Source organism: Elephas maximus, chromosome 2 (genome assembly GCF_024166365.1).
Source record: "Elephas maximus indicus isolate mEleMax1 chromosome 2, mEleMax1 primary haplotype, whole genome shotgun sequence".
Classification (NCBI taxonomy): domain Eukaryota; kingdom Metazoa; phylum Chordata; class Mammalia; order Proboscidea; family Elephantidae; genus Elephas; species Elephas maximus.
In genome coordinates this window covers 169,787,426-169,801,153 of record NC_064820.1, presented here as the reverse complement: position 1 = coordinate 169,801,153, position 13,728 = coordinate 169,787,426, and the positions used below count along the sequence as shown (strand labels likewise).

The window sequence follows — 13,728 nt, the reverse complement described above, 5'->3', positions numbered from 1 at the left end:
GGCAGCTCTACTCTGCCCTGTAGAGTCACTATGAGTTGGAATTGACTTGACAGGAACAGATATGGTTTGGTTGACGGGCATTTTTTGTTCAACAGGTCATGGGCAAGCAGAAGAAGGAAACATCATCCACACTGGGTGTGTCCTTTTCCGTTTTTAGCTATAGGGCAATGTCATCCACCTGTGGTAACAGCCTGATCCCCAGAGAAAGTGCCCCACAAATCCACATGGTGCACAGAACGGAGGCAAAGATTCCTCAGGGAATTCAGGCAGGACAGCAAGTCCCTGCGCCTTATGGAACCTCAGTTTTCTTAATTGTATAGTGGCTGGATAGGACTAAATAATGGGGTGTGTGTTTGTGTGTGTATTAAATGACCTTATCCTCTACAAAATCATTCCTTCCTCACAATTCCCCCCCTTATGTCCTTTAGAAGGCATTCTTGCCTAATGGCTGGGAACAGGACCTGGAATCACACTGCTCGGGTTGAAAATCCAGCTCTCCCATTTCCACGCCAGGTAACCTTGGGCAAGTTCCAAACTTCTCTATGCCTCAGTTTCTCAACTGTGACATGAAGATGAAAACGATATTCCCTTCGCAGTGTTGTTTTTAGGATTAAATAAGATGATGCACATCAAATACTTCTTAGAAGTGACTGGGATGAGTAAATGCTTGATAAATGTCAACCATAAGTCTTATTATCTATCACCACTACTAAAATCCTACATCAGGTCCTGCTCCTGCGCCTGCCTGGACTGTTGCACTGGACTACTGCTCCGGTCTTCTAGGAGGTGTGCTCGGTATGCTTCTAATTCATCCCACGTGCACTGAACTGAGAAGCTACTGAATTGATGTAGCGCCCCTTCAGTAAACCTCCAGTCTTTATTCAGAGACACATCCACACACCCACACCCACACACACTCTCTCTCTCTCTTCCTCCCACCCTCCCTCTCTTTTCTTTTGCTCCTTTTCTATAACCCCTTTCCTCCCTCCCTCCCTTTCTCTCTAGCTCTTCTGAAGATGCCCGTGAATCCAGCTTCACAGCTCAGAGGGCTTTGTCTTTGTTCAGGCCCAACGCAGGTCCCAGAGTTCATGGGGTTACCATGACAACGAGCATCCCTGGCTACCCATCAAGAGGCCAGGACCAATTGAAAGGGACTGTCATTTCCCTGGGACATACTGTACTTATCCTCAGCAGCGTGCCCTGCTCCAGTACTATACTATGGGAAGAGAGGTGGTGACTTGTGAGGGTGGGAGGGAGGGAGAAAAGGGAACATCAAGGTTTTATTTTTCAGTGTGTGCTCTGTGGGGGAGGACCACAGATTGTTCTCAGAGACATTTCTAATACAGCCAGTGTGTTTGTGTGTGTGTGGGTGGGGGCAGGGGATGGGGGTGAAGTCTAGGTATGTTTCTGATGAACACAGCTGTTTTTTACAAAAGGATCCTTGGTGGCACAGTGGTTAAAGCACTCGGCTGCTAATCAAAAGGTTGGTGGTTTGAACTCACCAGCCATTCCTCTGGAGAAAGATGTGGCAATCTGCTTCCATAGGGTGTATAGCCTTGGACCCCTGAGACTATCACCCTGAGATAATCTTTAAACTTGGAACTCAAATCACTCCCAGAAGTTACCTTTCAGCCAAATGACAGAGTGGCCCATAAAATAAATAATATCACCCCTGAGTATTGTGCTCCCCAAAATAATCGTCTAGATGAAACAGAATGGTTAACATTTACCCTAGACCAAAGATAAGAAGGCGGGGGGTCGGGGGGGAGACAGGGAAGGTTGATTAATGGAGACAAAACAACCAAAATGGAAATAGCGAGAATGTTGATAATGTTGTGAAGAATGTAACCAATGTCACTGAACAGTATGTTTAGAAATTGTTCAGTGAGAACCTAATTTCCTGTGTAAACTTTCACCAAAAACACAATATTAAAAAAAAAAAAGATTTACAGCGTTGGTAACCCTTTGGGGCAGTTCTACCCTGTCCTACAAGGTTACTATGAGTCAGAATTGACTCGATGGCAGTGGATTTGATTTTGGGTTGGTTTTACAAAGAAGAAAAAATAAGTTATTTGGCTCAAAAGTGACTTTTTGGTAGGTCTAATGAGAGGAGGTTGGAGTGAAAAATAAACAATAATGAGTACCTTCCATTTGACAGGCACTTTAAATATGCTATTTTATTGAATGTTCAAAGCAATTGAAATGAATTCTTATTATTCTCATTTTACAGATAAGCAAACTAAGGCTCATAACAATATAGAGACTTACCAAACTAGGTCAAGCTGCTGGAAGAGTAATGGTCTTCGTACTTGAAGTGAGGTTGTTTGACCCCAATGATTGAGGTTTAGGCATCATTCAATGTATTTTCCCCATTGCCCTCCTATCATGTTAATCCTTCTCTTTCAGAGCTTCCTTCTCGTGTTCTGCCTCCTCAGATCACTTGCACATCTTTCTTCCTTGGCCTCCTCTAGCTCTATATCCCAAAGTGGACCAAGGTCTACCTATAACAGAATCACCTGGGCTTGTTAACCCTTCATGGATAAATTATAATTATTTTTGGTGATGCCATGTTTTTTCACTAATGGAATGGTTGCTGAATCTTTGAATGCTGAATCTTTGTTGGTAGTTTTTTTTATTATTTGAATAAATGGGTTGCCACTTGCCAGCAGGACGTATCGGTCCCATGCTCCATGAACCACATCACACACAAGGGACATTTGGGTCCCATGGTGTATCACACTTCCTGGTTACACTTGAGCCATAAAATGTCTTACTCAACTTTCCACAAATACATAAAAATATACACAGTATACTAAATAAACATTGCACTTGCTGTACATAGTTGTTATCAGTTTGATTTAGAGTGGGCCATATGGGTACATGTTCCATGAAGCACACCACACACAGGGATATATCAGTCCCATGGCCCAGGAAGTGCATCACAAACTGTTTTCACCCCTAAAATAACTCATTTACTTGAATGTTTCTGAATACCGGTAACCTCACCTTCCCAATGACAAAGGAAATAGTAAACATACTTGCAAGCCTTGTTTCCTGTACAGAAGCCAAAAGACACAAAAGTGTCTCCTCTGGGAAGCATCCCCTCACAGGAATGGCTCTCAAGGCTCAAATGTGTTTCAGACCAATTTCCTTGTTTTTTAGACAGTTGCACTAGCATCTGCCATGAAGCCAAAATGTACTCAAGTGGCTCAAATGCCTGCCAATAAACCTCTAGAGGTAGAAAATGTAACACCAGCACATATATCATATATATCCCATGGTCCATGAAAGGGTTAAAATGGCATAGTCCTGGGCCCCACCCTGGATCTGTAGAACCAGAATCTCTAGAGGTAGGGACTTGGAAGGCATGTTTTTAACCACCTTTCTGAGATAATTTTGATACACGCTGAAGTTGGGGCACTGTTTTTTAGAGCAATAGATTTAACACCGCAGAAAGCAGCGCTCGCTTATTTGTTTTCCAATTATTTTCTGGGTCAATATGGTTATCTGAAGGAGGAGAGCTGTCTTAATGGCCTTTGGCAATACTCAAATCAGCATTCAGCAAAGCAAAGGTGTTCAGGAAAGACCCACTGAACCAACAAGAAGATGCAGTCATGCCACATGGTCCCTGTGAGGGATAGGCAACTAGGAGGCACTCAATCCCTGGAAGCAAGACCCCTTCCCACAAAAACCTTGTGATACCTCTTTCTGAGTCACAGCTGTAACCTCCTTTCCTTTCTTTAGTCAGATGCCAATATAGACAAGCAGTTCTTGGTAGATAGTTTCCCGCTTAGGGTTGTGTGATGGGGAGAAAATACATTCAATAAGAATGCCAATGAGACTAAAATATTGATGAGTGGTCTTGAGCTTATGTCCAATCAGAAAATCAAGACACAGGCACTGCAGCAGGAAGTGGGAAAAGGAGGTTGGCAGCTTCCAGGATCCTGGCTAGTGTGCTATGAAGCCTGTGCCCCTCCCAGCCATGCCTTTCTTAACCTTCTAGAAATCCCAGAGGTAAAATTAAAGTGGTAGCAGTACGTCCATTTGGGAGGTAAACCCCACACCTGCCCATCTTCTGTCCTTGCCAGAATCAGTACCTAGTCAGATCTTAGGCAGGCGCACAGAAACCCCCAGAAAGCTAACATAACAGACTTCTTCCCTAAACTACCCAGGCTTAAAGCGAAGGAGATGGCTGGTGTTATGGACTGTGCTGTGTCCTCCCAAAATTTATGTTGAAGTCCTAACCCCTGGTACCTGTGAATGAGACTTTGTTTGGAAGTACAGCCTTTAAAGGTGTTATCAATTAACATGAAGTCATAGTAGAGTAGGGTGGGTCTTAATCCAATCTGAGTGATGTGCTTGTAAAAGAGAAAAGATACAGAGAAAGAGGGAAGATGACCATGTCATGACAGTTACATGGCAGTTGCAAGCCAAAAAATACCTGAAGCTTCAAGAAGCTTAGAAGCACAAGGAAGGATCTTCCCTTGGAGCCTTTGGACACCCTGAATTCAGACTACTAGCCTCTGGAACTACAAGACAATAAGTTTCTGTTCTCATAAGCCACCTGGAGTCCCTGGGTGGGACAAATGGTTAACTCACTCAGCTGCTAGCCAAAAAGTTTAAGCCTCTACCCAGAGGTGCCTCAGAAGAGAGGCCTGTCAATCTACTGAAAAATTAGCCATTGAAAACCCTGTAGAGCCCAGTTCTACTCTGACACATATGGGGTCACCATGAGTCAGAACTGACTCAATGGCAGCTGGTTTTTCTTTTGGTGTGTAGTAGTTTGTTACAGCAGCCCTATGAAATCAATAAAATTTGTTACAAACATAGAATCTATCACTTTTTCCATCTTTCCCAATCCTCTTATAACCTGTGTCCACGCCTATTACCTCCTACCAAGATGACTGCAACAGCTTTCTAAAGGACCTCGGTGTCCGTGGTCCTCTTCTCTCTGATTCACATGGCAAACCACTGCCAGGGTACTGTCTGGGGGCCTGTCTGATTATGGTCTTTCCCCTGTCAATGGCCTTCAGTGGCTCCTATTCACGCTGAATCAAACATTTGAGACATTCCACTGTATGGCCACAACTAGCCTCTCCTACTTCTTAACATATTTTCTAGTTAAACTATTCCTTGCTGTCCCTGAAAATAAGCCCCATGTTTTCCCACCTCTGCTTTTGCTCACTCAGTCTCTTCATCTAGAGCACCCTCTTCCCACTTCTCTATGACAATTCTTCAAGGCCTATGTCAAATGTTACTGCTGCACGAAGCCTTCACAATGTCCAAATGTTCTTGTCTTTCAAATGTTGACTCTCCTCCTTTGGAAGGTTTCTAACTCTGTGGAGGCATTATGCAGAATAATAGATAGCTATGTCATCCAGCTTATGAGCTGTATTCGATTATGCTTATTTTAGGGGCTGGGGTTGCATCTGTCTCTCCACTACACCCTGAAGCCTTGTGCACAATGCTTTGTGAGGAGAAAGCATTCAGAAAGGCTCCATAAAGCTGAATGAGAAACACAGGGAGTGGGTCACAGGCTCACAGGCCCTCCTGGGTGCCCATCACCCACTGAGGAGCAAGATCAAACTGCACTGTGCTCCTGTCCCTTGGCCCACACTTCTGGCACGGACAAGACATGTGACAGAAGACAAACATGTCCTAATTACAAGGACCAGAAAAGACTCTGCAGAACCATGGTCACAGTTAAAGACCAGACTTTGACCAATGTTCCGATTAGGGTATAACTCCTTGCAAATCCATGAAACTCCTGGTACATGGTTCATGAAAGGGAATCATTAACTGAGTTTTAATTTATGCCAATTATGTTGGTTCCTACTTGGGTCACTAAAACACGGGCCATGCCCCCTTAGGAAATTTGAACACATCATTTCTAACTAAAAGGAGTATTCGTCATAATAACGAAAGGAGACATCAGTTTAGACCGGCAGATACATTTAGTTGGCCACAAACGGGCCGATAGATCATAATTAGTGGATTTGCCAATTGCTTTTCCCTAGTGACCGGCATTGGCTGAGTTGGTCTTTATCCACAACCTAAGGGCTTCTGAAACATAACCCAGCCCCTCACCCAGCCCTGAACATGCAGCGACAGCCGACAAACAGCATCTGTTTCAAAGAAACACCACCTGTCCAAATGGAAAATCAAGCATTGAACCGCCTTGCTTCATCAGAGTGTTGGTTTCCAGAGCTGAAGACACAAAACACCATTCTGTCGCTAACACAGCCTTTTAACGCTCTGTGGGGATCACAGACTGGCTTCTGCCAAACCGACTTGGCAAGGTTTAGAGAACATTTGGGCCTTAGACAGCCGTTCTCTGACCCTCTGAGACAGAGGTGGGTGATCTGCCTTGGAGGAGCTTGGAGCTTGTTCTTGGAAGGCTGGAAGGGGGCTAATGCCTCACAGGTGTGATGAGGCCTGCCTTCAGGGACAGCCTGTAGTGAAGAGGATTTTCCAGGAAGGTCCTTCCCCGAGGCAGGTACAGGCATTAAGCTGGAGAACAGCTGCCTTGAGGGCTACAGAAGCCTTACCTTTTACTGGGCAGAAGCGAAGTTTTTAACAACTCCTGGAGCACACTGAAGCAGCTCACTGTAGTATAAACACTTCTAAAGAGTTTACAGCCTTGTGAATGGCTGAGCAGTCTTTAAAGGCATACTCTCTGATTCTAAACAATTCTAGGACAATCGATTTCCTCCTCCAGATCATCTTTAATGATATTAAAGATGGCACATATCAGCCCCCCACTCCTTTTTTCCAATATTTTATTGTGTCTTAGGTGAAAGTTTACACAGCAAATTAGGTTCCCTTTTAACAGTTTTCAAGCAAATTGTTCGTGCTATTGGTTACATTTTTTCAATGTGTCAGCATTCTCATTATTTCTATTCTGTTTGTTCTGCTTCCATTGATCTAGCTTCCCTTCCCCTCTTTGCCATCTCATCTTTGTTTTGGGTAACTGTTGACCTTTTGGTCTAACAGAGTTAATTGTTTAAAGGAGCGTATTACTCATGGGTGATAGTTTATTTATAAGGCAATTTATTATTTGGCTGAAAGGTGACCTGCAAGAAATAGCTGCAATTCCAAGTTTCAAGGGTATCTTAAGCAATAGTCTAGGAGGTACCTGTAGTCTCTATTGGTCCAGTAGGTCTGGCCTTTTGTAGGAATTTGAGTTTTGTTCTACATTTTTCTCCCATTATACCTGGGATCTTCTATTGTGTCCTTGGTCAGAACAGTTGGTAATGGTAGCTGGGTAATGATAGTGGTAGTGGTAGCCATCTAATTCTTCTGGTCTCGGGTTTGAAGAGGTTGTGGTTTCTGTGGGCTATTAGTTCCATGGACTAGTTTCTTTTTCAGCCTCTGATTTCCTTCATTCTCTTTTGCTCCATATGAGTAGAGACCAATAGTTGTATTTTACACACCAGCCCCATATTTAATGGCATAAGCAAAAACACGGACTGTCTTTCTATTCTTCTGCTCACTTTCCCCTCCATCATGCTGAATGGTTTCCTGGGATCAAATCACTGGGTCAGGGATTACTGGAGCACACATGTAACAGGTCTGTGGTGTGCCATGATTCTTCCTTTTAGGTATTCCGGCATGCCTTGGGAGAACAGCGCCATTTGCAGCATATGAGGCAGAGGGGTGGGGTGCGTTGTGTGTGTGTGTGTGTGTGTGTGTGTGTGTGTGTGGGCAAGGGGGAGGGGGAGAGGTTACTCATTTTCTGTAACTGTTTCTCAATGGTATGCTTCCTGGAACCTGTTCATATTGGTTGCTAAGTGTCCATCACAAACAACAGTTGCTTTTAATGCAGAGATGTTGAGGCCAATGGCCTCTGGGCACCATTACCAACTCCCCATCTTCCTCGCAAATAGAGTAGCCTGAGCCACCTCCTCTTCTAACTGGTTTCTCCAGATGTTTTTTAGGCAACTTTCTGCCCAAGGTAAAGACAAACAAGAGGCTGGGGTCGCAGACCACAGTTAAGACCAGATCTGGCCTGCCTGACAAGTGCAGAACCATCGACCCTGTCCTGTGGGTTACCCTGGAAATTTTCTCCTGCTGGATGGAACCAAACTTTAGTGGCCCAAGATTGGGGGAAGACTTTCAGAAGCGAAGAATCCAAGCCTAAGATCCAGTTTGAAAGACCCCCATTTTGGACTGAGCAAGTGCAAATGACGGAATCACCCCCAGGAACACCTTTTCAGGCCAGACCAATCAAATGACCTTGCTTCTTCCCGCAAGGACTCTTCCTCAGTTTTTGCCCCTAATAAAAGCTTTTTCAGCTATGGTTCAGGGAGCCATCTTAGTGACGCAAGTCCAGGTACACTCCTTTGCTTTGCCAACCAAATAAAGCTTCTTCTTTAGTTTTCACCCATTTTGTGTCTCTGTAGCTCTGCCGAGTGAGGACCTGAGACCCTGGTAACAATGAGAAGTAGAATCTATGAAGAGAAGAGAGACTTCCCCAGGCCAGAAACTCATGGTTTTCTTAGGATGGACATTACTACATGAACAAAAAAGGCCTGTGGCTATCCCACTGAAGAGAAACAGATAGCCCTATGGCTATTGTATTGTGAGAGGGCTGGGTACATTTCACCATTAGTTGGACATTTCTTGACTTGCAGATTAACCATCAGTGATCTGTATTTGGAACGTGTTTATTTTCATTTTTCTCTTCCTCTTTGTCTCACAATTAATAAATGGCTTGTGATGCCTTGTACAGGCAGGCAAAGGAATATAATTTTTTTCTTTATTATATAGTTAAATAATTTTCAACATTTATCCCAGTAAGAATATTTGGGCATGCAAACCCCATAAAAGCAGTATTACTACTCAAAAGAGTGGAGCTCGATACGTTAAAATGACTGGTCATTATCGCCGTTTGTCTTCAGAGTGGTAAGTGGATGCTGTGGGTTCAGAAGTCTGAGTGGATGGTCGACGTTTGGCCCATGTGAATAGGTACAGAGAACCTGTCCTAAGTCCAGTCTCCTGACTTCAAGGGTTCTGTCAGTCATAAAGCCCAGTACAGAGTTAGAGTAAGTTATAGCCATGAGCTCTGGAGTCACAGGCTGAACTTGAATCCTGGCTCCTTCCTTACTAGCTCTGTCAACTTGGTCAGGTAACTTAACTCTGTGTGTCTGTTTCTTCATCTGTAAAATGGGGATAACGGTACATATAGGGATATCGTGAGAATTAGATGATGCACATAAGCATGTACGACAGCATGTAGCGTTCAGTAGGCACTCACTAAACTGCGGCTTTCGTTATAGTAGAAAATCGAATGTCAGATAACCTGTTTTAGGTGCCTGTCACTCAAACATCCAATATTTTCTGAGTTGTCACTTTGTTCCAGGCACCTGTGCATGAGCTAGTGTAGCAGAGATACTCTGTTGACTATACAAATCATGCCAATTCTCTGGGCTTCGTTTTCTTAATTTTACACCCAAGTATTTGGACCAAATGATGTCTTTCTCTGATAAAACCTTCAGTATATTGTAATTCTGCAGCATCATTAACATTCCTGGACCTGTAAGAACTCATTTTCTACTTTGGGGCTTTCTAGGGTGATGTTCTATGTGCTACCGAGATGAAAATATCTTCCTGTCAAGCATTGTCCACTAGATTCCCTTCAAACTTTGCCTAAACTTGGACAAAGAGTATTTTAAGTTCTTCTAGGAAAAAATCCATGACTGATAAATATCTAGTTTCCCTTCATTAGGTCATATTCAATTACTTCTACACTCCTACAGATATTTTTATTCCCTTAATTCTCAATTACTTAAAATTCTTCAACGTATCCTCATTGATCTTAGAATAAGGACAAAAATCCTTTATAAAACCCTTCCCTAAGTCATTCTTCAATCTTGGATCAAGTTTTTGTCCCCTTTATTACTTGTGTTTCAGGAACACTTAGCTTCTTTCAGTTCATCAATTGTGTCATGGTTTCTTGCCTTACAGTCTTTGCACATGCTATTCCCTCTCCCTAAACTGCTATTCTCTCCCTCTCCCCTCATTTCACCTTGTTAATATCTCTTAATCTCTCATACCTCATCTTAAAATAAACATCCATGAAGAATCATTCCCAGGCTTGCCCCACCTGTTGCAGCAGACCAGATTGGAGCCTCTTATCCCTGTGTGTGTTTGAGGTCTTCTCTTTGTCTCTATTCTACAGTTTCAAGTAAATCAGGTGCTGTTTTTCATCTACTTATTCTGTTTAGGACTCATAATTTCTGAAATTTAGGATGTGTGTCTTTGATAAATTCTGTAAAATCCTATTCAAATATTGCCTCTACTCCATTGTTTCTTCTCATCTCCATCTGGAACTCATAGCTTATGTACATTTAATACTTTTTATGCCTCTTAATTTTTAGTTATATTTTCAATTCTCTTTGTGTGACATCCTGGGACGTTTGCTCAATTTTTTTTTTTTCTAGTTCACTTACTCTCTCTTCAGCTTTGTCTAATTTGCTGTTTAATTGTTCCATTGAGATTTTGTATCAATGACTACGTTTTTATTTAAGGTCCAGCTGGTACTTTTTCTAACATGTCTGGTCTTTTATGATAGTGCCTTTTAAAGATATCTTTGATTATGTCTGTGTTTTTAGGTATACTTCTGATTCTTGCTCATATAGATTGTCACATAATTTATAACTTTGTCTTGCTTAGGGCAGCCCCAGAATAATCAGTTTATGCTTTTCATTCTGGTTTTGATTTGCCTCTTTATTTTTTTTTTGTGCATGGCCCTAGGGATTTCCTAACTTGGATTTAAAGGGATGTTTGTTATCTCCTATGTAGCATATCTCAGTGTTTTATAGTAGCAGTTTTGTTCTACAATATTGCTGTAAGTAGATTTCCTCCAGGTCCCCTTTTATAGACTATCATAGTATCTATCATAATTGTTATGAGACATTATCAGCTCTTTAATGACAATAATGAGCCCTTTAATGTCTGTCTCCCCTGAAAGAATGTAGTTCTATGGGGATGGGGACTATGTCTGCCTTATTCAAAACTGTAGCTCCAGCTCCTAGCCCAGTGTTGAGATGTTGGTTCTCAATATTACTGAAATGAATGAATGAACTAGAGGCAAAAGTAGGTCCTTGATGTCATGGAACTCTTCTCCATCCTTTTACAACCATTACTAATCCTTCTCACCCTTCCTTGAATGCTACTGGAATTCCTAAGTTAAATCCCTAAAATGTAATCCCTCTGTGATTGACATAATGTCTCATAAGTACCTTCACACTGTACTGTTTTCAATTGCCTTCTACATGCATTATCCCATTTGAATTCCTATCCACCTAGAAAGGGGTAGGATAATTTATCCTCCTTTTACCGATGAGGAACTGTGCACTGGGGAGATACTATGTCTTACCTTTTCTAATGTAGAGTCCTGAAGATTTGGAGTCAGAAGACCTATATTAAATTCAGAACTCTACATTGTATGTTTAGCTATTTAGAATGGATGTAAAATCTTCTTTATCTGAAAAGTAAAGACTACTTTGCCTTTTTTACTGAACTACCTGTGTCCTCCTAAAGAAATCAGTGTTTAGGAAAGACCAGGTACTTCCAGTTATTACATTAAGTGCTTTTTCCATTTCTATAGCCACCGTCGCAGAACTCAAACTACTTGATTTTTCATTTGGACAAAGTGTTAATGTTTCTTTTGAAATAAACATTACAAACCACCTTTGTCAAAGGATCCAAGTTGCTGGTGAACCCTGTTTGTGGCCTAGTTAGATGCAGGAAAATCTCGTAAAGGATGGGGATATTACAGATCACATGACAAAAACACAAGTTTCACTGATGTTTTAAGACACTTGAAGGGATAAGGTGAGGCATGGAGAAGAACACACAGGTAGCAACAGTCATAGCAAGCTGAAGTTCCCTAGGTCAATTTTTAACCTCAGGGCTGCAGATCTTAGATGGCTGGATTCTCCTAGGCCCATGGGCATTGAAGAAGGGCCCTCTTGACACCTGTCATTGTGGCATTGGTACCATGTGGCAGAGACAGCAGGTTCATTCCTGAGATAGGTGGAAAAAGTGAGTACCAAGGAAGCAAATCTTGGTTACTTACCTCAGGGCGGACCCCTTGGGTGTTGCAATGCCATAGCCTTTGGAATCCAAGTTACCTCCCACCTTCATGGTGTCACAGGGCTTCCGCTGCTCAATATACTCGTTCATGGTGGATTCCAGGAGGTAGGCATACTTGCCCTTGGATTTCCTCACTCGAATCATCCCCTCCTCTGTGGTCCGCACAAAAACTGATGGTTCTGCTGACTTCATGTATGTCCACATCTTCTCAAACACGGCAATTTTAGATCTCTGACAAGAGACATAAACAAAGCCAGAATTCAGTGCTGGCTGTGCTTGGAATTGGGGTCTGCACACACACTAATGAAGAGCCAAGTGTAGCTTGATCACACATTTATGAGCGAGATTAGCTCAGGAACAAACAAATTATGAGTGATTGCAAAATAAGAGTCTCTAATTAGTATCAGTAGGTTCCAAAGTACAAATATCTCACAAATACAGAATGAACAGAATAGCTCAGAATCTTTTAATTACTGCTGAATAATTACATTTATTCTAAATATGGGGAGAGTTAAGAAACTGGGCTCTTGTTTGTCTTTTAAAGACATTACGGAGCCTATCTATTGTTCAATAAGACCATATTTACATAGCCCAGAGGAGTGGAAAGCTGAATACCAGTGACATCTGATTTCAGTATTGGAAGACAACACTGCAGTATTTCTGGATCCTGACTACTAGAGGCCAGTCATTCCAGATTGTTAGACCTGACCTCAGAATGTAAACTATTGTCTGATAACGCTACTAACTTGGGCCCAAATATTACCAATGGTTAGCATTTCGAAAGCCTCCAAATCTAGCCAAACTGCTTCCCTTATTTCCTCCCGAACTCACCTTGGACCTTCCTCCCTTTGGGACTTTGCTTAGGCTGTTTACATCACTTGATATTCAGTCCAGCCAAATCCTACCAGAACAAATCCTATGTATTCTGAGACAACCTAAGTTCCAAGGGCAATAATTTCCAAATTTTAGTGGGTACCACAATTATGTACAGAGACTATAAAAATGCAGAATCCCTGGCTATGATTTTAGAGACTCTGATCAAACAGGTCTGGGGTGGAGCCTAGAATCAACCTTTTCCAGTAATTCCCCAGGTGATTGTGATCTGGATGGCCTATGTGGCCCTTACTTTGAGAAACAGTACTGTGAGGGCTGATAATACTGTATCTTGTCTGGGTTACTCACTGGATGGCCAGGCTAGACTGCTAGGATTGTGCGTCTCTAGGTCTTAAATATTTGGAAGTTACCTGGGGCAGGGGCTATCTCGAACTCTTAACTGAGTCTTAGCAAGTACCTTGCACATAGTAGGCCCTTAGTCCAGGACCACAATTCAACCCTCTCATCTAACATACTGTTTCCAAAGAATATAATTTCTCCAAGGGGTGGATATATTTTGGGAATCCTGGCTTTGGAAAATGCTTTGTAAATTGACAAGTGTTAAATACATATAAGGGACTATTGTTTTTTTTTTTTTAATTTTTATTAAGCTTCAAGTGAACATTTACCATTCCAATCAGTCTGTCACATGTAGGTTTACATACATCTTACTCTCTTCTCCCACTTGCTCTCCCCCTATTGAGTCAGCCCTTACAGTCTCTCGTTTCGTGCCAATTTTGCCACCTTCCCTCTCTC

The 13,728-nt window shown here is 42.3% G+C and overlaps 1 protein-coding gene across 4 annotated transcripts in view; it reads right to left on the bottom strand.

Annotated features, from left to right (window-relative positions):
- The window catches only part of GRIA1 (glutamate ionotropic receptor AMPA type subunit 1), a 394,780-nt gene that overhangs the window by 37,810 nt on the left and 343,242 nt on the right, over window positions 1-13,728 (bottom strand). For all 4 annotated transcript variants that reach the window (XM_049874162.1, XM_049874164.1, XM_049874161.1 and 1 more), the window contains one exon: window positions 12,083-12,330. In XM_049874162.1, coding sequence (XP_049730119.1) covers window positions 12,083-12,330 — 248 coding nt within the window. The remainder of the gene's footprint in view (window positions 1-12,082; window positions 12,331-13,728) is intronic.